Source organism: Catharus ustulatus, chromosome 5 (assembly GCF_009819885.2).
Source record: "Catharus ustulatus isolate bCatUst1 chromosome 5, bCatUst1.pri.v2, whole genome shotgun sequence".
NCBI lineage: Eukaryota > Metazoa > Chordata > Aves > Passeriformes > Turdidae > Catharus > Catharus ustulatus.
In genome coordinates this window covers 52,578,175-52,601,151 of record NC_046225.1, presented here as the reverse complement: position 1 = coordinate 52,601,151, position 22,977 = coordinate 52,578,175, and the positions used below count along the sequence as shown (strand labels likewise).

Here is a 22,977-nt window from a genome sequence, read left to right as displayed (position 1 = left end):
TAGTTTAACAGTAATTACTTTTGGTAATTTTCCTTGTATTTCAAGTTAAAAAAGAAGAATCGGTCTTCTCTTTTTCTTTCTGTGTGATTCTTTCTCTCTTGCTTTTATTTCTGTGGGTTTTTTTATTTTATTTTTTATTTACCTCTCAAGTACAAGCTAATCTTTGCAGTCATCTTCTCTACTGGGAAGTATCTTTATATCTTTAATATTTCTGTTCCTTGAATTTCTGCTTTTTTTTTTACTGTATCTGAATCTTACATACAAGACCCCCACAATAGTCCAGAGAATAACAGAACATTGATTAATGAAATTATTGTTGTAGTGATTTGTATACCATTTTAACATAGAATACACACTTTAAATGTTTGGATTTACTACTAATATTGCAAAATTAGTTTGGATTTTTTTGCTAAGCTCTCCATAAAGTTGCCAGTGTCTTCTTTTTTTTTTTTTTTTTTCATTTTTACATTTAAGTTGGAACCATACCATTATATACAATATTTAGCTTAATTTAATTCCAATTTACTAGTTGTAAGCTTATCATGTAGAGGCTTTACTTTTTATTGACCCTGAAATTACTGCTAATGATATAAAATAGTGGCACTTGCCCAATTTTTTTTTCACTTAATATTTCCTTTTCAACATAGGCAAGGTCATTTTATTTTACTTTTTATTTTTTCTACTTCTTTAATAGCAATAAATAGAACATTTTTAATAATTACCTTTTTTCTATTCTTTCTTTTCTATTCCTATATTTTCTTTTGTATGTTTAGGAATTACCTCTTGAGGATTTTCTCAAAACCAAACCAACTCTGATTTGTTATCAAAGACCAATTCTTATTTCTCTCATTGGTATTTTTTTTACTAGTCTTCTAGACATTTGAGTACACTTACAAAAATAGAGCTGATGCTTGTTTTCTGAAATACTGCCATCTTGTTTTTAAGTTTTATTTTTAAAATATTTCACTAATTTGCCTGCTGTTAGATTGCCAGGTTTTGGATGAACTATTTGCTACATTTGCCATTCTTGTTATATAATTATCCAAAGTACGTGGTATAGCAAATTATAAATTCTATGTATCTTATTAACTGGTTGTACCCTAATTTTCAATTTTTTAGCTGTCTTGGATGTCCATCTTCTGGTCCCAGAGCAATACATTCATTAGGGCCAGATTTTGTCATCTGCATCCACATTAAGCAATGTTTGCATCTAGATCTGTAATGCAATTTAAGCATTTCTGGCAAGACTTTTATTTCTAAAGGAGTTCCTGGGTTCTTTTCTGACACCATAAATGCCCACACAGCTGGAGTTGTTTGGTTTTCCCCTGTACAGCTCTCCATGTGCATAGTGGTCTGTGGCTTTCTGCATCCCTGCTGACAGGGCTTGGCCAGCACCTGCCAGGACTCTCTCAGGCCCTCGGTGTGGGTGTTCTGTACCTGGGCAGCAGCCAAACCCTGCAGGAGACTGTGGCATAGCTGAAGCGTGTTCACACAAAGAGCTCTTCACAGAGCAAGCTTGTCGGCTTTCTTTGGAGATTGTGGTGGTGGGATGAGCAAGGCAAGAAAAGGAATACAGCAGTAGGCATTTGGTCAGTATTAATTTCCCTTATATGATTTCATTCAGGATGCCAAGTACCTGTTCCGCTTGTACATGGCCCTAAAGCAGTACCGAGATGCTGCCAGAACTGCCATAATAATTGCCAGGGAGGAGCAGTGTGCAGGTAAGTCTGTTTCCTCTGATGTGATGGCATCTCTCATGCTGCATCCTTAGGTGCCCTACTTAGGGTGCTGTTATTTGTGTAGGATTATATTTAGAGAAGACATTTATCGGTGCTTTTGATCATATTCAAGTTCAGCTTTGAATTTGAAAGTAGACTTGGGGAAAACCTGTGGACTGTATATTAAATATTGGGAAAAAAAAACTTGTGGAAAGTATCTGTGTTCTTTATACATTTAAGTAAACATAGTGATTAAGACAGCCTGTGACTTTACCCTTCTATTACAGGTTTTAGAATTGCCATTCCTACGTGTGGTTTCTGACTTGGTACAGAACCTTTAGTCTTAGCACCGGACTTTTATCAGGAAAATGGGCAGAGGAGTTGATTTCTGTTGCTGGACATTTGCTTACTTTATGCTTAGTTTTCCTTTGTAATGGGTTGCTAAAGTTAGAAATAGAAAAAAATAGGGAGAGGGCTAGAAGAAAAATACAGTAATTTCACGACTATAAGGCTCACCCTTTTGACTAAAATTTTCCCTCGAACATGGAAGTGTGCCTTATAGTCCGGTGCGCCTTATCTGATGTACAAAGTTGCGAAATTTGCCAAACCGGAAGTGTGAGCTGTGAGCTGTGGGGGGAGCTGGAAGTGCCATGGCAGCCGGCTGGAGGCAGGCCCGGAGGGCCGCGGCACTGCCCCTGCCGGGTGGAGGCGGGCCAGGGGGCCCATGGCTGCCAGGTGAATGCCGCCCAGGGGGCCTGCGGCACCGCCCCTTCCCGGGTCCAGGCAGTCCCGGGGGCCCATGGCTGCCTGGTCCAGGGGGGCCCGGTGGCTCGCGGCACCACCCCTGCCGGGTGGAGGCGGGCCCAGGGGCCAATGGCTGCCGGGTTGAGGCAGGGCCTCGGCCAGCAACCGCGCGGGGTGAGCTGGGGACGGAGCCTCGCTGCAAAAAAAAGTGCGCCCTATAGTCCGGTGCGCCTTATCTGATGTACAAAGTTGCGAATTTTACCGAGTCCCGGGGAGTGCGCCTTATTGTCCAGTGCGCCTTATGATCATGAAATTACTGTAGTTGCCACCTCCATTATTCACGCTCCTCAGTAGCCACAGCAACAACCCTACGATAACATTGCTTGCTTTTCATTTCAATTATGCAAAAGAAAAATCTATAAAGGAAAAGTAGCAGTCTTGGGAATAACCCAGGCAAATTAACATTTATGGGCTGCTCCTTGGCTGCTCCTCAGCATTGGGCTAAGGAGTGGAAAAACCTTTGAAACCCTTGGCAAGCAAATCTCCCAATCCATCATAGTGAATAATATATTTGTGCTAATTATATAAGCAGGAAATGCAACGGCTTAAGAGTTTAAATATTTACTAGCTTCTCTGAATCTGAAAACTTGTATCTAAAATGCAGTATCTCACCCTAAATTTCATGTTCCCTAGTAGTATAAGTGTGTACTGCAACAGTGTAATAAGAAGCACAATATCTCTTTAAAAATACCAATCTTGTAGTAACTGTTTTTCTGGAGAGGCAGTTTTACATCAGCCCCCTCTTCTTTCAGCAGATTTCAGTGAGCTTGATTGTGAAATTTGCACCAATATAGTTTGTTCTTTCCTTAAAAATCCATCTAATAATAATATTTAAGTCATACTGCTTGGTATTTTTCTTTGGATATGCTATTTTAAGTGCAGTTTCCCTTGAAGTTGTTTTTATGTAATCACATGATTTTAAGACTGTATTACTGAGAGTGAGTAATACAATATAAAAGAAAAATGTTGAACTAATTCTGAAGTGATATTTAGCCGTCTCACACAAATTTCAGTGATTCAGTTGTAGTGTAAAACAAAACATTACTAATTTCTCTGTAGCGTAAAAACATCTGCTGTTAAAGAAATATAGGGAGGCAAAGGAAAATGTTTGCTGAAATAACTAGAATTTCCTTTAAATGCCTCCAGCTGCAAAGAGTATGACTTTCTCAGTCGCTGATAATGCAAAAATTCTCTAAACAACCAGCAAAACAAAACAAGAAAAAACAACTAAGAATAGACTAATTGCAAAACACTACTTGATTTCAGCTACATTGATAATTCAGTTAAATCCTGTGGTTTCAGGACAATCCTTGATAGCAGCCCTGAAGCATATAACCTAGTGAAGCAACATTCAAATTTTAACTGTCCTTGACAGGTTTTGGGTTTGTTTGGTTGCAGAGGCAAGGAGTTGCCAAAACTAGTGATCAAGTAAAAGTATGCTAAATTAATATTTAAAAGGAGCTTTTGAGTATCTGACATTGAACAAACAAACAAAAAAAGAACCCAAAATATTTTTAAATGCTCTAAAAACATCTTCCACTTTTGAAGTTCATTATATTAAATTGCTATCATATATATTTAGCTATTGTTTAGATTACTTCTCCCAATGCAATTTTTTTTTTAATTTTCCTGGCTGATATTGTTTAGGATACTGTGACAAGCAACTGCTTGTGGCTTCCCAAAGAAACTGGAATGGTTCTTTTCAAAGGATCAATGTAACTTCAGCTTCCCTATATGTCATTAGTAATATACTGTTATGAAAAATTAAATTTACTGTTAATTGTTGTTTTTCTTTTCTTAAGGAAACTATCGAAATGCACGTGATGTTCTTTTCAGTATGTATTCAGAGTTAAAGACCCAGAAGATTAAAATTTCTTCTGAAATGGCTACAAACCTTATGATTCTACACAGCTATATTTTAGTGAAGGTAAGGAACTGAGAAATTGAATTTATGTGTAAGTTGCACAGTGTCTGAGTTACTGTACTGTATGGATGGATGCTCTGTGGACATAAATTATATTGTCATGTAGATTGTATCACAGAATCCAAGTGCATGCTGACATCAAGCTACAGGAGGACAATCCATAGTTGTTTCTGCCTCTTTGAGTAGCGTATTTTTTTTTAAATAGTGAATAATTGAAAATTACATATGACTTCCTGTTTTTCTTTTGCATTCATGCTTACAAGTACTATGCTACTAGTACAACTATTTATTATTATTTTTATTGTTGTTGTATTTGAGGTTATCATCCATAAGTAGATCAGTGTTTTTCTGTAAATGAAATTAAGCAGGGGCTCAAATGATTTCTATTACTTAACCCATGGATGTCCATCAGGATATCCATTCCTACAGCCAGCTTTGGCCTCCCTCTCTAGCCAGCAGTGAGGCAAAAGCTGCAAGTGGTGGGCTGAAGGCCAGAAAGACTGGGGAAGAGCCATGCCTGAGGTCTCTGATCCCTTCTGCAGTCCAGCTCTGCTCAGTTTCATGAAGGAGCTGTTGGCATGCAGGATGAATGAATGCCAAGAGCAGGCTGCAGGAATTACTCTCCAATGTGTGCAGTAAATGTGGTTTGTTTGCTGTGTTCCAGATTCACGTGAAACGTGGTGATCACATGAAGGGAGCACGGATGCTTATACGTGTAGCCAACAACATCAGCAAGTTCCCATCACGTAAGTACTGACAGCAGAGGAGCTGTACTCTGCAGGGCAACTCATTAATCAGCATTGCAAGGTTCATCCTCCCTCTGTGATCCTGTGGGCAACAACAGAGTGCAACTACACAGTGCACTCTGCATCCTCCTCCAGGCAGCTCTCCCATACACAGCCTCTAGGGTGGGATCCTCACCAGCCCTTTAATCTGTCCTCACATTACTGCAGTACTGAGCAACTGCAGCAAATCAGGATTGTGGGTAATGAACTGACTGGTTCTGGGACTTTATAAAAAAAATTTAATTTATCTTTTTAAAAAATTATTTTTGGGTACATGGAAAATGTAGACTAAAAAGTAGGCTTTAAAGAGTGCAGACCAGATTTGGGAGAAGTGGTTAAAATCAGAACATTCCTGCCGCCGTGCTGAGCTTCAGGAATGTTAGGCAGTGAGAGGTGAAATCATGATTTTCTTGTATATGGTTCCAGGAATGGCCCCAATTGTGCAACCATGTACCATGACAAAGAAGAAAAATAGTCTTTTTTCATCAGTACTTTTTAAACTGTATTAGTTTAAAGTTTTTAAACATTAATATTGGTGAATAAATATTTGATATAATTGTTTTATTCTATTACAGATATTGTGCCAATCTTGACTTCAGCTGTGATTGAGTGTCACCGAGCAGGATTGAAAAACTCAGCCTTCAGTTTTGCTGCTATGTTGATGAGACCTGAGTATCGGTGTAAAATAGATCCAAAGTACAAAAAGAAAATTGAAACAATGGTCAGGTGAGTGATGTTAATCAAATTAACACACAGTTTCAAGGCTTTATTTCCAATGCTGTTTTTGCTCATAAAGCATGTAAACTGTTTTCATATTATTTCACTGTCTTATATTTGAAAGGCTAAGAACCTTTTCCCACCCTTCTTTGAAAACTAAAGACTTCCTTTGAATGTGATAAGCCTTAAATGCAATGTGCATTTTAAATGCTTCCTAACCAGCAATAGCATTTTCCGTCTTCTCCCTACAGACACAAGTGCAGCCACACAGGTTTAGTTGGTTTCTAGTTGAGAATCCACAGCCAAACTGTTGGCTACTACAGGAGCAGCACTGTGCTCTTCCGTGATTTAGATGACTAAATGGCTAAGATAAAAAAGAATGGGAAGGCAAATAAAATATATGAATTCCAGACATTTTCTTCTTTAGCTAAAGTTTTGTTTTGATCATAGTCAATACTTTCTGCCAGAGGAGCAAGCATGGGTAATTGTAGAAAAGCAGGGCACACATATGTAGCACTTGTGTCATTTATTCTACTAGTCTCTAACCGAGGCTTAGGGACTTGCTGAGCTCATATGGGTGGTTTGGGTATTTATTTATTAAGTCTCTAAGCTCTCCATGAGCTGATCCATTCACTCTGCTGAAAGTCATGTAGGTATCTAACAACAGTTGATTCCTACAAGTTCCATTGTGTCAAGACTGCTCTCTAGCTAGTTTAAGGTGATGCTTCATAGTTTTCCTCTTGGGAGAGATCTACCCTTTTCTATATCATTAATGATTTTAAACATCGCCATGTTTCATTTATTTTCCCTTTTATCAGTTATATCTTTTCAGGACCTGAAGAGTCTCAGCTTACATAGCTTTTTTAATGGGTACTGGTTTTTATGGTGTTTCTCTGAAACTCTTCTTACAGCCTTTTTGGAGGGAGTTAGAAGCTGTATAATCCTACCAGAAAGCCAGTTTTTTGTTAGTCCCATTCTTTGTTATCCTGCCACAGAAAAACTCTGAAACAAAGAAACCATAACTTTATAATCAATACATATAGACCCTGAGATTTGAAATCTTATAAAGTATTAGGATCTGTCACACCTTTTAAAAGGTGGTGGTGTTTCTAATTAAATGGAAAATTGACTTTTTCTGAGTTGACATAATTGTGATGAAGCTTGGGCGATAGTTAAAAGGAAGGAGCTATAGAATGTAAAATAGCAGCTGGAAGCTATACAAGTAACTCAAAGGAAAAACACTTGCTAAATATCAAAGGCATTGTAAAACAGCTTTGTTAAGTTCAAACAGCTTGAGGGTTTTATTCACAGCTGTATCTATATTTTAGACGTCGGGACACAACTGAGACAGAAGAGCCAACAACAGCCTGCCCCTACTGTGCTTTCCAGCTCCCAGAGTGTGAACTTCTGTGTCCCAGCTGTAAAAACAACCTTCCATACTGCATTGCAACTGTGAGTGTCTGCTGTGCTTTCTGCACTGTGATAGTAAAGGCAAAGCTGCTTTCCCTTCTAAAAATAAGTTCATTTGAACTTCTTCAGTTTGCTAGTGGATCCAAGATAGATATTTTTATGCATTTATGGGTTTTTCTAATCTGTTGCCAAATTTCTTTTTGTCTTTGGCTATCACAGAGTGTCCTCACTTGTCACCTAGAAGTAGCAGGCACTTGAGGGTGCCAGTAAATTCAGGAAGTCCTTCTGGGAGACTTCAGCTTCCTGAGAAGGCAGGTACAGCAGCAGGAATCCCCAGCACACACATTTGCTGCAGTTGGGAGGACAGGCTAGTGCTGCTGATGCCTTCCCAGCTCAGCCATTTGCCTGGGGACTCTAGTGCTCAGAGAAGTCCCACTTTCCTTTTCCATGGAGAGAAGCTTGTGGAGAGCACAGCTCTTCTACCCTAAGCTACCAACACTTCAGATTTAAAAAAAAAATTAAAAACCAAACCAACCAACTGAACAAAAAAACGCATCAAAACTTCAAAGATCTGTTTTGGGGAATTTTTAAGCACATCCAATGCTAATGGTTCAGGCAGTGACCTCAGCATTTCTTACATTACTCATCCTTACAGAAATGAGAAGTTCTAACAATTTTTGGTTTTTTAGTGTACTGAAAAGGTAAGGATGGCATACATTCCTGGTGGAAGTTACTGTACAGCTATTGTATAACTAACACAATTTCTACTGGGTTCACATAAATTGTCATACTAAAATTGCAAGGAAAAAAGAGAACTTACTTGAACAGGAAACAAATGTTAGAGTTAACATTCTTTATTAAAACTAAAGAATTAAGTCTCACAAAAAATTAATATACATTATGTGGGGATCTTTTTGCTCTATTGTTTTAGCAGAATAAGATGACAGGTATATTTCAGAAGTAGCATCTTTAGGAAAACAAAGGTATTAAATATAACTTTATGAGCGAAACACAGGGTATGTGTTATTGTATGTTACACAAGATTTTTTTAGGTTCCATCTTGGCCACATTTTATGTCACAGGTGTGTGTAGCTACTAGGATTGTGGCATTTTCAAATATCTAATGAGAGTCAGTGTCAAAACAGTCTGCTGTTGCATATTATATTACAGCATAAATCTCTCAGTATAGTACAAGGTGCTGGTGTGTTTTTATAGTAATAAAAAGATACATAAAAATTCCTTCTATCAAAAGTAAGCTAGTACATTGTAGCAAAGAAGAGAAAATGTAAAGAGGCAAAGGCCAGGCAGGCTTACAGACTTGAGTGCTGAATGTGACCTACTGGACTCAGGTGCTGTGGCTTTAGGGGCATTTTTGGTATGTCATATATCAGCAGATTTAGGTACAGCTCTGGATGCAGATCTACAGATACCATTATAGAATTGCCAAACTAAAAGAATTTTAGACACTGTAATTCAGTATATTCTTAGATTTCCATTTTCAAAAGAGCAATGCAGATGATAACACTGCATCTCTGAGAGCTCCTTTTCTAGTTACAGAATTTACACAGTAATTAAGCTACAGTAACACATATGGGGCTTTTCATTCAAGATCTTAGAACTCAATTGCTGAGACTTTTTCATAATAACAGGTCCAAAAGTAAATGCTCTCTGTAGCCAGACAGCACTTGCCCTGTAGTTACCTGCAGTTTTTGTGGGCAGGGTCGGCACATGGTACGCAATGACTGGACGGTTTGCCCACACTGTGACTTTCCTGCCCTCTACTCAGAATTCAAAAGGTAAGTTGGGATTTCTTTTTCTATTGCAGTATTCCAATGTTTATTCATATTTTAGCAGCTAATGGATCATTCGGTACTAAAAACATGTAACAGCTGGACTGGGTGAAAGAGGAATTCCCCTTACTTGGTAGTTGCACCTAAGATACAGAACATTGCTTCAAAGTTGACCAAAACAATAGGATATGATAAAGAACTCGGCCAGTGATGCAGGGCTCCAGCAGGTACAGTAATGAAGATGGATGATGAGCTTGTCTAAATTCTCAGCTCTGGCCAGGAAGAGGGCCTGATACGGGGGCAGGGCAGGAACACAGGCACACTGGCAATCACCAAAACAAAATGCACATAGAATTGGGTGCAGACTAACACAGAAATAATGTCAAGTCCCTGATAATCTCACATGTGACAGCAGGATGGAATAGTTCTGTTCCAATGTCAGGAACTCTGAAGCTGCTAAAACCTCCATTGCTGTATGTTTAAATGCTGCAAACAACAGCCTTCCTGGTGTGGTGTTAGTTCTGAAATGTTGAAAATATAGACAGAAGCAGCCATTGCTCTGTCCTGCACTTGTTACATAGCACTGGTCAGAACTCTGCTCTAGGCTTTTTGCCTCAGGCCTAACTTCCTTTGAAAAATGTCAGAATTAGCTTTTGACCAGCACCTTTCCTTTAAAACAGCGTGTTACAGACTGAAAATGTGTGTCCCATGTGTTCTGAAAGGATTAATATTGTTGATCTAAAGAAAATAAATGACTGCACAGAGTACCTCAAACTAGAAGATGAGGAACAATGAATTCAGGTATGTCTTACAGTCTGCACATTTTACTTAAAAGGGTTCATTCTAGATGACTCTGGGAGTTTTTCCCGTGAGCCTGGGAAAAACTTACAGCCAGGGTCAGTGCCTCAGATAACTTCAGACCCGGTTCTATCACCCATTTGCCCTCAGGCATGCAAAGAGCAGTAGGTTTTGCTACTGTAACTAACCTAGTTGTTAAATTAGGCTTTAACTCAGTTTACCCCGATGACCATGTTAACATCCACAAGCTCTTCTGGTTTGGAACATGTTCCCGAACATCAGGTTTGCTTGAGTAGCACAGAGAAGGGTTTGAAGATTTCAGCATCATCCAAACTTCTCCAGATCTTCCCAGCAGGGGTTTAAGTGTGGGGAGAGAGAGCAAGAGGGATACTAACTGGAAGAAGCAAATCTAAAATGCAGGTTACATGATCTTAACTTGTCTGTTTAACAGATTCTGTCCCCGCAACAAGTATTGGCCTGAAATACTCATACTTCAAAGAATGAGAGCATGGCTCTGTCTATACCAAAGACTTAGATCCAGGACTTTTTTTTTTTTTTTTTTTTTTTTTTTTTTGTTAAATGGTAACTGAAAATAAGTTAACAATGTTCGTTCCTCAATAACGTTAATAAGTTCTAGGCAGATGTACTATTGCACTATTGCAGACACCTTATGTGAAAACTCATCTGTAAGTCAGAGTAATGCACTAAACTTCTTTTGGGGAATTGTTAGTTGATTTTATTTTTCCTGATCTCCTATCACAGTGTATCTCAAAATGTAATTAACCACCTCTGTTTATTTCCAGAACTGCTTATATTTGCTGGCAAGCAAGGAAAGTTCTTCACTACATCACACATCTCTGCCCCAGAAAGGCCTAATAACAGCCATGTCACTTATATTTTGTCATATCTGTAACTATTTAGCTTTTGATAAATTTTATACTTTAGTTTATTGTAGTAATAAAATTGGTAATTATTACAAACAAAACCTGCATTTTATCTGCACCAAAGAAAATCAAGGGGCCATGTTTGTAATGTGAATGGCAGGAAGAAAAACCACCTCCCCACTTTTCTCTTTTTCAGTATTGGTTCTGAACTGTTATGAATATTTTCAATTAAACTTTTTTTTACTCTAAATATTTCTTTCTGGTTTTGATTAAAGACACAACTTTTACAAGTACAGGCTACTCAAGTTTTGGAAGTAAATCCCTCATTGCTTTTCTGTGTTTGTAACTGAACAAAAGGGAAACTGTGGGAAAAGAGGAATGCCACATCATGTATGTGAAGGAAAAACGAAACTGTGGAATAAAGGAGGGAGACCAGACAGAACACTCCATGACCTTAACCAAAGCTTTAAAAGAGTCCTATGAAGCATTTTATTGTAATTTTATATACTGCTTAATTTCTATAATGTACAAATAGACCATTCATGTATGGGGTTTTTGCATCATGTACTATTTACAAGACTTCACCACATACTGTCAGTGGCTTTGTATTAAAAAAAAAAAAAAAGCAGTGAAGTCCTAGGAAGACTCAGCAGAAATGCCAGGTAACGAAACATGACATTTTCAGCATGTTCACACACCTGGTTGTCTGTTGCACAAGGGCAGTTATAGCTTGTAACATGTACCATGTCAAGAGTAAGCATAGCAGGGCATCGTGTGAGAGCACAAGAGCTACAGCACCTCTATAAGAGGAGCATTTTCAACGCACTGGCTCTACTTTCCCAGCAGGAGCACTGGATCTGTTTCACGTTCCTGGCAGAAGTTAGATAAGCGAACCTGTATCCAAAGCAAGATTTTACTCTAAATGTCTTGTTTTCTCTTTTCTTTTTCCTTCTTTTTTTGTTGTTTCTTCATTTTTCTCTCTTTTCGGCAGCTTGGAAGACTTCACCTTTTTTTGCTATCAACAGAAATATACAGACAGTTTAAAATCCAGCTGCAACCTGACAAAAGTCTAAATCAAAATGTAGTCAGTGTTAAGGAAAAAGCCTCCCCTTTCAGGTGTGAAATTTATAAATGCCATGGGGAGTACAGACTACAATATTCAGTCTTAAGGGCTGACCACAGTTCCCCATTTGGTGATACCTACAGAGGTACAAAGGTATTACTAAAATTGTCAGCTGTAGTAACCACAGGCACAGGCCTGTGATGGCTCCTTGCCACTGGCACCATCCTCATCAACACCTGAAATATCACTAAGTTTTGGAATTGGATGCAGAACTCATAGAGTCAGAGTGATGTCTCACTTTGGTCCAACATAAGAAAATGGATGGAAGCAACTTAAGACTTTTCCACAGTACCACCAGTTAAAAATTTAAAAGTTGAGATTATTTAAAATCTACTATGATTTTTTTTCTTAATTCATCAAGATGTTAAAAGTCACAGAAAGGTAACTAAAACAAAAAAGCCCCAACACTTCAGTGGAGTGATTTAATACTGAGGAAATTAAATCACCTTAATCATTGCATCACTGTCAAGAGTATCCTGCTCATCCTCATCAGATTGGGTCTCTTCCACATGCAGGTCTTCACTCAGATCTAAGGTTGCTGCAGATCCTGACTGCCTTTTAGATGCCTTGACAGAACTAAGTGAATATGGAGTCAGATGTGCCTCTTTGTTGTAGGCACGTGTAAAAGCTGCTTTGACCTGGCAGAGTGGAAGGAAGGAAACTGAGCATCAGTTTAGGAACCGTAGATTGTTAGTTAACCAACTTACTGAGAGATTCCACATCAACTTTCCTTTGGAAAGATGTGACCAAGGATATAGAGAAGATAACAGTCTCTCAAAAGGACAGAAAGCATTTAAGAGCTATATGGTGAAAGCTCATTTTAAACAAGTCCCACATAATCCTCAATAAAGTGTGCATCTTCAGATGCTTCTATCTTAGGCCTACAATAATTTCAGCACAGTCACACCAGAACCCCCTTCAGCAGCACTGTACACTTGCCAGACTAAGCAGCATATTCAGACTAGGGGAAAACACCTGATAGTAGTGTAGGTTTAGTTACCAGCAGGTTCTTCTCTTTCTGTGAGCACCTGACCTAGATGGGGGAGATCATGGTTCAGATCACATCTGTGTAGTTTGTAAAAGCAACTTGACCTTAAGCTCACCTTGTAGCAGGTGAGGGTCCCAGCCACTGCAGTGCAGTAGCTGGACACTTGAGGAGCAGCACACAAAGCACTCCAGGTCTAGCAGTTCTGTCTAACGGGACTGGGAAAGGTGCAAGCTGCAAGGCAGCCTCTGAAAGCAGTGCCTGCTCTGTTACACAGGTAGCTGTGCGTCCCTCCTCCCTTGCAGGATGAAAGAAAGGCAGGGGGTGCTGTGCCTGAAGGACAGAGATCTTACAGCCACAGCTTGCCTTAAGAAAAGTACCAGATTTCCCTGTCCTTCCTGTGTTCTGCTTCTACGTCCAAGACACAACTGATGCCCAGTAATCCTTAGACAAGGAACAAGTATAAAACTCCAGAGTGAAGCACAGCCTGATTATCTTTTAGGACTTAGCTCTGAAATTTTAGTGGTGTGTGTGACAGCTGATTCATAAAGCCTACTATTAATTATGGTTAAGCTTGTACATCAACTTCAGCCCTTTCCAAAGCACATCCATACCATAGCAATTATTCCAGGATTTCTTTTTTAAGATAGGGAAGAAAACAACAACAACAACAAAATCACTGTTAAATTTTACCTTGGGATCCAGCTTTGAAAAAGGACTGGGTTTGCCTCCCCATGTACTTATTTCCATAATATTTTCAACATCTTCTTTCATCAAGCAGTAGGAGTCCATAAATGTTACAGCTTGTTGCACACCATCTGCTCCAAAGTCTTTCAAGGGTTGGACAAGTGCATCCCGCAAATACGACAAATAATCCATATTTACTGTCCTCTTGCATGTATGAGTTCTTTGTCAAATTGAAAAGAAAGTATTGAGTAAGTAAATCTGTCTAATCAGCACCACTGACTTCTAAAGACAAGAACAAATTGATAAGGAGGCCCTCAGCAAATCAGCACTCAGCTGCCATAAGAGCAAACCGCAAGCTGTACAGTGCCATTCCTTTTGCCATACCTGCATTAGGGAATAACCAATGCAAGGTATTTGAACACCAGTCTGGGGAAACACATTTCTAAGATACATAACTGAGAAACAACTTCAGGGGAAAAAAAGAAAAATGCCTAAAAATGTTTCCAGTTTGACTTGTTCAAATTAAGCACTGAGAAAAGTGTCACCAATAACATGGGAACACATTCACAGAACACGTCATTTATTTGCACCAAGCACAGCAAGGCATTGATGGTAGGTAATGAACTGCACAAGAAAGAACTGTATCAGAGGAATGTCAGTACTACCTGAGACTCATGTGCATTGCCAGTTCTTGAACGATACGATCATGTTTGCCTGTGGATGAAAATTTCCCCAGCCAGCTGGGAAAGACAGGAAACTGGGACATGTAACCCCTCATCAGCTCCCCTGGGAGAACACTTGCATAAATAGCCTGAAAAAGTAACACACATGCCAAACTCAAATTACACTGAAAGTCTCATGGACACCATGACACACTACCCTGCACTGCACTGTCCCCAGGGAAGAGGGATAGTTAATAAAGGGCCACAGTGGTAACAGCTTATTTTAAAGAGAACTCTCTCAATTGATTATTTCTGGTAAATCCCTGTTGGGTTATACAGCTTCACCCCTTACACCCTATTTTACCATGTTCTAAAAATACCTGTGAAATTATCTGTGTTTCAAAACTCAAAAAAAAAACCCCAAAAAACCAAACCAAACAAACAAAAAACCAAAACATGACCTTTCTCATGGCCAGTTCAGAGTGCAGTCAAATAACTGACTTCACACAAACAAGTGATTTCCAACACAAAGATGTGGTAAAGGAGACATTTCCAAGGAGCACTGCAATCTACATCAAGTCAGCTATGTTCCTAAGCAATTCAGCTCTTTGGACCTGTGCTGAGCAGGGGGGTGAACTATACGACCTCCAGAGGTGCCTTCCATTTTCACCTACAATGCATTCTCTGATGCCAGTCATAATCCTTTAAGCACAAGTCTTGTCAGCGTTTCAAGTGAGCATTAAAAGAAGTACAGTGACCAAGCTTCAGTCCTCTATGATTAGAGAGAAATCCTGTCCTGGTGAGAGGAAGGACGGAGCAGGCTTGTTAACAGCACAAGTGATACACACCATGTGCTTCTATGCTTCGTGACAGTTCAACTTTTCCAAGTTTCAGAAGACTTCATTTCATGTTGCAGCATGGGCACAACAATATGGATATGGGAAACTCTTCTGATCACCAGTGGAAAGAGAATACTACATGAAGTATGAACTATACAGATCGTATCATTATACTGAAACACCAATCTCCACAGATCCACCTTTAAAACTGGACACCCCTAAAAGAATATAAAATGAGTGTTAAGTGCTCACCTGTGTTGGAAGAAGATTCCAGTTCTGCTTGCTACGAATCTGCCTGTCCACTATATCACCATCACATATACTATCAGCTGCTCTACTCAAGAGCACCAAGTGCTTTTTTAAATTACCTCTGGAAAAAAATAAAGTTAACTTTATTACAAAGCAGAAATATCCAGATAGGTTTTAATCTACTTTGAGTCCCTGTCACAAAAGCCTATGTTGATTTAGGGTTTGGAGTAACTCACCCAGCAGCAGCTGGTTTCACGTGCACATAGTTCTCTTGGACAAAGAGAGGTGCTAGTGAATAATCATGGAAGAAAAGATCTGATTTGTCTATAAGAGACATACGAGCAGCCTCCTCTCCCGTAGCAAAAACCTTCCGGACAACATCAAAAGGGCCCTAAAAAAATGACATTTCAAGAAGTCAGCAGCAAGAAGGTCTATAAAAAAAGTAAGACACAGCACAATATCAACAAAATTAGTATCCAGGAGTATCCTGACTCATTCATCAGTACAAGCTCCATGTCCAGTACTTCCACCCTAGAACTTTAGCAGTTTCAAGAACTGTATTTTATTTTTGTTATTACGAGAATTATCTCCTAAAAAGAGAACAAAGGATGGGAAGAATGAGCTTCATAATTGCATCTGACATAAGAGATCAGTATATCAAAATATATACTCAGTCCTTGATATACTAGTCTTCAACTATTTGTGGCAAATGTCATAGCCAAGAGCTCTTGGCACCTAGGCTTTATTCAGTGCTTCAGTTCAAAAGAGGCTTATTCTGATATAATCACTAGGCTTTATATGACAGTTAAAAGCCAATCCAGTATTTGACACTTACCAGTTTGATGTCCTTTTTAGCTCTGCTGGCATCTGTTTTAGCCTCATCATAAGTCAGTGATTTGTCTTTTGCACACCACATATTAAGATTATGTAAAACCTAAAGAACAAAATTTACAATTTGGTAGCATAATAGAATTTAAATTGAAGACTCCAGCAATAACAGCCTGATCTTTATACATAAAAATACTGTTCAAATACTCTGAAGTCAATGTGCATAATCTGCTATCTGAATGGTCACTGATTCTGGATGGGTACTGACCTGTCTGATGTCCTGATTTGCTGCCAGGATTATCTCTTGCATAGCAGGTGGGGGAATTTTTAAACCTTCTTTAAATGCAATAGACATCATGGCACCCTGTAATCACAATTGAGAAACTGTAACTAGAGAATTCCTATGAATTCTTCCCCCAGCAGAACATACTGACACATCTATAAAACAGCACTGCATATTCTTCTAAATTTTTAAAGTACACGTAGTTCAAATCTTCCCTCATAAACATAAAGCATCATTTATCATTGGTGTAAAAAGAGCATGTTAGTTTATAAAAACACATTTTGGACATATGCAAGACAGACATCTAAACTCCAAAAGGCTTTGGGAAGAAAAAGACAATTCATTCTGAAAAGCAAGTTAGTCACAGAGATGATCCATTACGTTATATATCCAATTGTGAATAAATTCTACCACGTGAAAACTGAAGTTACTGATGGTAATTCAGTGCAGTCCATAAAGTCAGAGCCTACTTACTTTGATCTGTTCTAGACGAGGTTTCTGGAAACGAAGATCCAAACAGTAGTGGACCAAGGAGCGCATTTTAGGGTGGTTGCGATCATTGCACATACAAATGATGGGGATCTTCGTGTGTCGGATCAAACCAATCAACTCCTGTAATTTAAACGTGTCACAATTACATCAGATAATCTGGATAAAAAGAACTAGAATGTCACACTAAGCAGCGTAAGTCCCTGCCTTAAATCAGATCCTTGACAGGTACCAAGTCCATAACACTCCTTCTGCTAAAATCACATTTCCACACAGTGCAAACCTAGTCTCTTGCCTACATTTTTCACTTGCTGTTCTATTCAGCTGCAAGAGATCTGCTGCCTACCCAGGAACTGTCTTTAAGAAGCAATGAAGACCAATAGCCCAGAGTACAGCTGTCCACCTGCAGAACTAGACTCATTTCTCCACAGGTCAGTTTGACCTGGCTTATGCCCACAGGGAGAACACAGCCTTCCAGCTGCACCCCGACACGAAGAACAAGAAAGCAGAAAGTAAAAAGATCAGCTCATCCCTGCTCCAAGAGGCTTCATAATTTTTAGGCTTGCCAGAACAAACTTTGCTAGCTGTAATAAAGGTGAAATTCAGCTCACTTTCCTGCAATGGAAATACCTGCATCTGAGCTAAAAATCTGTATGCTCTTCACCATCAAAGCACTGCACGTGACTACAGGAAATCCTCAGAAGCTAAAACTAGAGCTACTAAAGAGAACAAAGGATGCTACTGCCTATGCCACGTATCAGTTACTCAGTGTTAGTGCCTAATCAAAAGGGCAACAGTCCCAGCCAGATTAGGACCCTCCTATTGCAGGGAGATGTCACCTCAGAAAGACCTTAGGATAAATGTACCTGTTCTAAATGCACACACTCAAGGTCATCACTCCAGGCTTCTTCTGCACAAGTATCCTTTTCCCTCCTCCTCTACCAATGTACAACTCTTACACAAAGACAGGTTTCTAAAACACATCAGAGTGTACTCTGAATATAGTTTGTTTATGGACCATGGGTTGAGGACAGTAAAGTGGTTTGACTATTCTGTGCTGTATATGGCACATGCTCTTGGCAATGGTATTAACTAGGAACCACAGTGGCTTCACCTGAATCCCTCCTCTGTCTTCATTGCCTGCCATACCATCCACTTCATCCATGATCAATACATGTTTCCCGCTAACTGATGAAGATGCACCTGAAAATGAATATGGATAAGAAAATGAGATGAGAATAAAGGAGTCTTGCTCAGAGTTCTACCCAATGCCAAGATAACCCCATCCTAGGCAACTGAGGTGGTGGGTCTGCCACTAGATCACACGAATCCATGTTCATAGACCAGACCATAACCTCACATCATCTTCTTAGAAAGAAGTCCCATGGAAGAAAGGAGCAACTGCAGAATTCTTGAGTAGTTTGTGCAGATTAACAACTCAATCTACAAATAGGAAGATTTAATTCTAAATTGAAAAAGAAATATAACAGCTTACTACATGAACCCATCCCTATTAGAGCCAGGTCCCTCCACCTGACAAGCAGGGTAAATTCCTAACACTGTTGTGTAATAAGGAAGCTCTGTCTTTCCTCTAACCAGACTCTTAATAAAACAAAAAATTTCTTTCAAACAACAGACGCACCAGAATAGAAGTCTTTGATGCTGGTGTTGTTAAGTGATTCAGCAACTACTTCCTTCAGACTGTTCTTGCTGCGAGTGTCACTGGCATTCAGCTCCACGTAGCTATACCCCAGTTCCTGGTCCAAACACATAAACCACATAAAAAGTGAGAACACAGATCAGTGAAAAATTATACAGCTTTAATTAGTTTCTCCTCTTATACTCCTTTTCTCCAGCAATTAAAAAAATCCATGTGTGGAACACATAGGTCCAAAAGAGGTTATTTTAGTTTTGGTTTTGTGGTGCTTGTGTTCTTTGAATTTGTTTTTTGTTTGGGTTTTTTGTTTGTTTGGGGTTTTTTGGTTGGTTGGGTTTTGGAGTTCTTTTGGTTGGTTGGTTTTTGTTTTGCTTTAATCGAGGAGGATGGGGAAGCATCGGAGTCATACTAAATTTTGGAAGATTAACAGAACTGCCAGCAGGGATAGAAACAGAGCTGTGAGCCAAGGCTGGCTAAGCTCCATGGTATTTCCAGCTGCAAAACAAAGAAACATACCACATGGCTCTGAAAGCTACAGGAAAGAGGAGCTTTTAACAATTTAACCAATAGGAAACACATGACTCCCCCAGCAAGACTAACACTGCCTTCAGTCCCTGACACAACTTAACCCAGCTGCCCCTTTATCAGCAAACTATCCTGACAGAGGCAGCCAGAACACAGCACTGAGCACACACAGCCTTGGTCTGTTCTGCTGGCATTTCCTGTGGAGCACAGAGAAATGCTCTGCAGAGCCCTGAGGCAGCTGAGAGTAAGCCAGGTTGGAAACCAGAAACAGAAAAGACCATGCTTTGAGAAAAAAAATGAGCCCAAGCACATTCACCTTTTCTAAAGGTCTGTTTCTAGGTGTAGCGTCAACTCTGGCACAAAGCTCAATGGCATGTGTGGGGGGAAGGGGGGAAAAAGGATTCAGAATTATTCTATACAACAAATTTCTAAATTTAAATTTAGAAATGGACACATAACCCTGTCAATTTCTTTCATCCTAAAGTAGCATTTCAGTTTAGAAGAGATCTGGGAAAGATCTCTGTTAGATATATAAAAACCATTACCTTAAGCTTTCAAAATGCTTGCCAGAATTTGACTCCTGCTGAATTAAGTGCAAATATCTCCAACTTGCAGAGCTAGTGCTGAATGCTCACAGTTTTAGAAAACCATTTCCAATTGTTCAACATACTGTTATATGCTTCTTCTCAATGTAACAGAAAGAAATGCAGACACCCATTGGTACTGTCTCACTTCAGACCTGATAAAGGTATCTAAACAGCCACATTTTCACCTGTAACCGTTCTGAGCAGGTACAACCTGGCTGAGAGGAGACCCTGATCATTCAGAGCATACCCACCTGCACACTGTAGATGTATACAAAACCAGAATTAATATGTCACAAAAAATGCTGGGAACAACCATTACAATGAACTCACCTTACAAACCAAAGCAGCTGTAGTAGTTTTACCAACTCCAGGTGGACCGGAAAGTAATGCTGCTTTAAAGCCTGTCCCATCATCTTTGCTTCCAGTTTTACTGGGTTTTGCTGAAAAAAACAAACAAACAAAAAAAACTTCAGGTTTTCTTAGGTATGTAATTATAGAACAAACTGCATGCTCCTGAAGGTATCAAGTATCATTGGAATTTTTCCTCATTTAAGGCCTGATAAGGACATCCAAAGATGCATACACAACTGTATCCTAACCACCTGGGGAAAAGCAGCTTACAGTTTATGACATACAGCGATTTTGAACTGAAAAATACCAGAAAGTGCTATTAATGTAATACAACCATTTTAGCAATTTCCTCACAACCATAAACATTAAAAAATCCAAAACCACTACCAAACTCACACACCATCACAAACAAATTAAGTCAAACCCCAAACACACCACACACAAAAACCCCACTATGGCTGAACTAAAACTTAAACCCTCTTTTGAACACAAAAAAACCTGCCAATAGGATGACAAACTGCCTACTTGACATATGCACTTCTTGACAGAGCCAGGACCTTGACAATTCATTCCTATGACAGCAGCCCTTCAGACTTGCTCTTATCTGTATCTTCACTGTAGGCGGTGCCTAACCTATTTCTTCTTACTGAGGAAGGAATCACTAGGCTCAACACAAGGCCATTTTTAGATACATTACAGCTAGGATATTTTGAGGTTTTTTGTAAAAACCTAAGACTTGGGGAAAAAATTCTTTCGAGACACATTTTTCTGCTCTTTTTTTGAGGTGGGTAGTAAACAAAGAACTACTTTGCCAAAAAGCCCTCAAGCTCTATTGCTTCTAAAAACACATCTGACTGTAGCCTTATTTCTGATTTCTAGAGCTGCTGTGCTACTACCCAGACCCTCACTCGTCCAAGGAACCAAGGAGCAAGATTAGCATAAATGAACACATGAGAAAATAAACCAAGCCAGTCACCTTGTCCATCTTCCAAGGCATTCTTGTGCCAATTTTTGAGCCATCGGAGCAGTTTATTGGCACAGCTTTGCTCACCCTGCTGTCCAATAATTGCCTTAAGAGATACAGGCTTATATTTATCTACCCATAGTAATCTCTCTGTGCCATCTTCATTGACCTCAGAAACTGAGTTGCCCTTAGGTTCTGGGGTTTCTTTATCCTCTGCAGTCTGACGTTTAAAGTCCGTAAGTTTTCGAATGGTCGTGGTTTCTTTCTTGACAGATCTGATGCTATCTCCCTTTTCAGGAGTAGATTTGTACACTTTATTATTAGCTTCCCTTTTGTAGGGGCTAAAATTCCTCTTTCCAGCTTCAGCTTTCTGTGGTGACTTTTTGGTTTTTGACTCCATTTTCTTTGCCTGAGGAAAATAAAAAAATTAATTTAAAAAAAATACAGTAAATAAAGAGTATATTTATTTAAACAATTACAGGAGTGCTTAGGAAGTGACAAAGCTTATATATTGATTAAAAAAAACGTCAAGAGCAGATACAGAAATAAAGCATGGTTAAAAACACAATTGTCACCAGGTTCTGTAGTACAACCCACAAAAAAGAGGCAGGAAGTGTTCTGGTCATTCCAAAAGCTTATTCACGAAGCCTGCGGCATCCTGCAATGCTAAACTGATGACTGTCAGTTGGAACAAAAGGGTCAGACACCCTTGAAGCTCTTGCAAAATAGCACCTGCAGAAGTTGTTCAACCCAAAACAATTCAAAGGGAGTGAAAGTGATCAGCTAATGAGGCTAAGAGCTGCTTTTCCCTGGGACACCAATAGTACCTTTGCATAAATAAGTCATGTCTGTACTGAATGCACCATATTAGAGCTAACAGATTTTAATAACATTCTATCAGCCATTACAACCTAAATTTAAATGTGCACAAAAAATTTGTTACTTCTTTTTCGGTATTGCCTGAAAAAATTACCTTTAATATTCTTAGTTCAAGTACCACATAAAGGCAAGATCTGTTATGCATACACATCGTTTACACATACACAATACACATATTCCTGGGCCTATCTGAGTACTACGTGGGATCAGTCACAATTACAGTAATTTCACGATTACAAGCCGCACTGACTATAAGCTGCATCTCCGGGTGTTGGCAAACATTTCGTTCTTTGTCCATACACGAGCCGCACCCAATTATAAGCCGCTCTGTCGTTCGCAGCGAGGACCCGCGTGCAACAAAGTTGCCAAATAGTAACAGAATCGCGGCAGGGCGGGGTTTACTGGCTCGGCTCTGGCCATGAGGGCTCGGGGCTGCCGACAGGGCCAGGTGGTCCAGCTTGGGGCTGCCGTTCGGCGGGGCCTCTTGGGGCCGGTTGCCGCTGGGCTCACTCGCGCCGGCCTGGCGCTGCGCCGCGGTGGCAGGGGCACAGAGCTCCCCCGGTCCCGCAGCACGGGGGGACGGGAGCCCCCTGCCTCCCCCTGAGCCATGGGGCCAGCAGGAGGGAGCTCCCCCGCCTCTCCCCCCCTCCGTCCCTTTGCTGCCTGCACGGAGCCCAGCTCCACCCGCCGTGCAACACAGTAACCAATTTGTAACAATCACATAAATGCAGGGTTTTATTGGCAGGTGCTCGACTTGGCAGTTCACACTGACTCGGCTGCACTTCCAGGGTTGGAAATGTCAGAAAATTATTCACATATTGGCCGCTCCCGAGTGTAAGCCGCATTTCCAGTGTGGGAGCAAAATTTTGGTCAAAATGGCGCAGCCTGTAATCGTGAAATTACTGTACTTATTCCCAAGAATTAATGAATACTCCTTGTTTCAAACCTTTACCCTCTAAGGAGATGCATTTACCTGCTCTGTCAGGTACCTAAAATGCAGAATAATGTCAGAGTGGGAACATAAACTTTAGCTCCCAAG

General features: G+C 39.8%; 2 protein-coding genes across 3 annotated transcripts in view; one reads left to right on the top strand and one right to left on the bottom strand.

The window, feature by feature from the left end:
* WDR19 (WD repeat domain 19) overlaps positions 1-11,080 on the top strand; it is a 42,583-nt gene extending 31,503 nt beyond the window's left edge. For both annotated transcript variants that reach the window (XM_033060232.2, XM_033060233.2), the window contains 8 exons: positions 1,625-1,721; positions 4,325-4,449; positions 5,111-5,192; positions 5,807-5,957; positions 7,277-7,400; positions 9,078-9,154; positions 9,829-9,949; positions 10,750-11,080. In XM_033060232.2, coding sequence (XP_032916123.1) covers positions 1,625-1,721; positions 4,325-4,449; positions 5,111-5,192; positions 5,807-5,957; positions 7,277-7,400; positions 9,078-9,154; positions 9,829-9,943 — 771 coding nt within the window. In that variant the 3' untranslated portion in view covers positions 9,944-9,949; positions 10,750-11,080. The remainder of the gene's footprint in view (positions 1-1,624; positions 1,722-4,324; positions 4,450-5,110; positions 5,193-5,806; positions 5,958-7,276; positions 7,401-9,077; positions 9,155-9,828; positions 9,950-10,749) is intronic.
* A 199-nt stretch (positions 11,081-11,279) lies between these two features.
* The window catches only part of RFC1 (replication factor C subunit 1), a 37,438-nt gene continuing 25,740 nt past the window's right edge, over positions 11,280-22,977 (bottom strand). The window contains exons 13-25 of the mRNA XM_033060235.2: positions 21,072-21,468; positions 20,075-20,184; positions 18,618-18,732; positions 18,090-18,178; positions 16,961-17,098; positions 16,472-16,567; positions 16,211-16,309; positions 15,612-15,766; positions 15,379-15,496; positions 14,291-14,436; positions 13,632-13,845; positions 12,400-12,591; positions 11,280-11,845 (exon numbers count right to left, since the gene is read on the bottom strand). Of these exons, the coding sequence (XP_032916126.1) occupies positions 11,744-11,845; positions 12,400-12,591; positions 13,632-13,845; positions 14,291-14,436; positions 15,379-15,496; positions 15,612-15,766; positions 16,211-16,309; positions 16,472-16,567; positions 16,961-17,098; positions 18,090-18,178; positions 18,618-18,732; positions 20,075-20,184; positions 21,072-21,468 (1,971 nt within the window). The 3' untranslated portion in view covers positions 11,280-11,743. The remainder of the gene's footprint in view (positions 11,846-12,399; positions 12,592-13,631; positions 13,846-14,290; positions 14,437-15,378; positions 15,497-15,611; positions 15,767-16,210; positions 16,310-16,471; positions 16,568-16,960; positions 17,099-18,089; positions 18,179-18,617; positions 18,733-20,074; positions 20,185-21,071; positions 21,469-22,977) is intronic.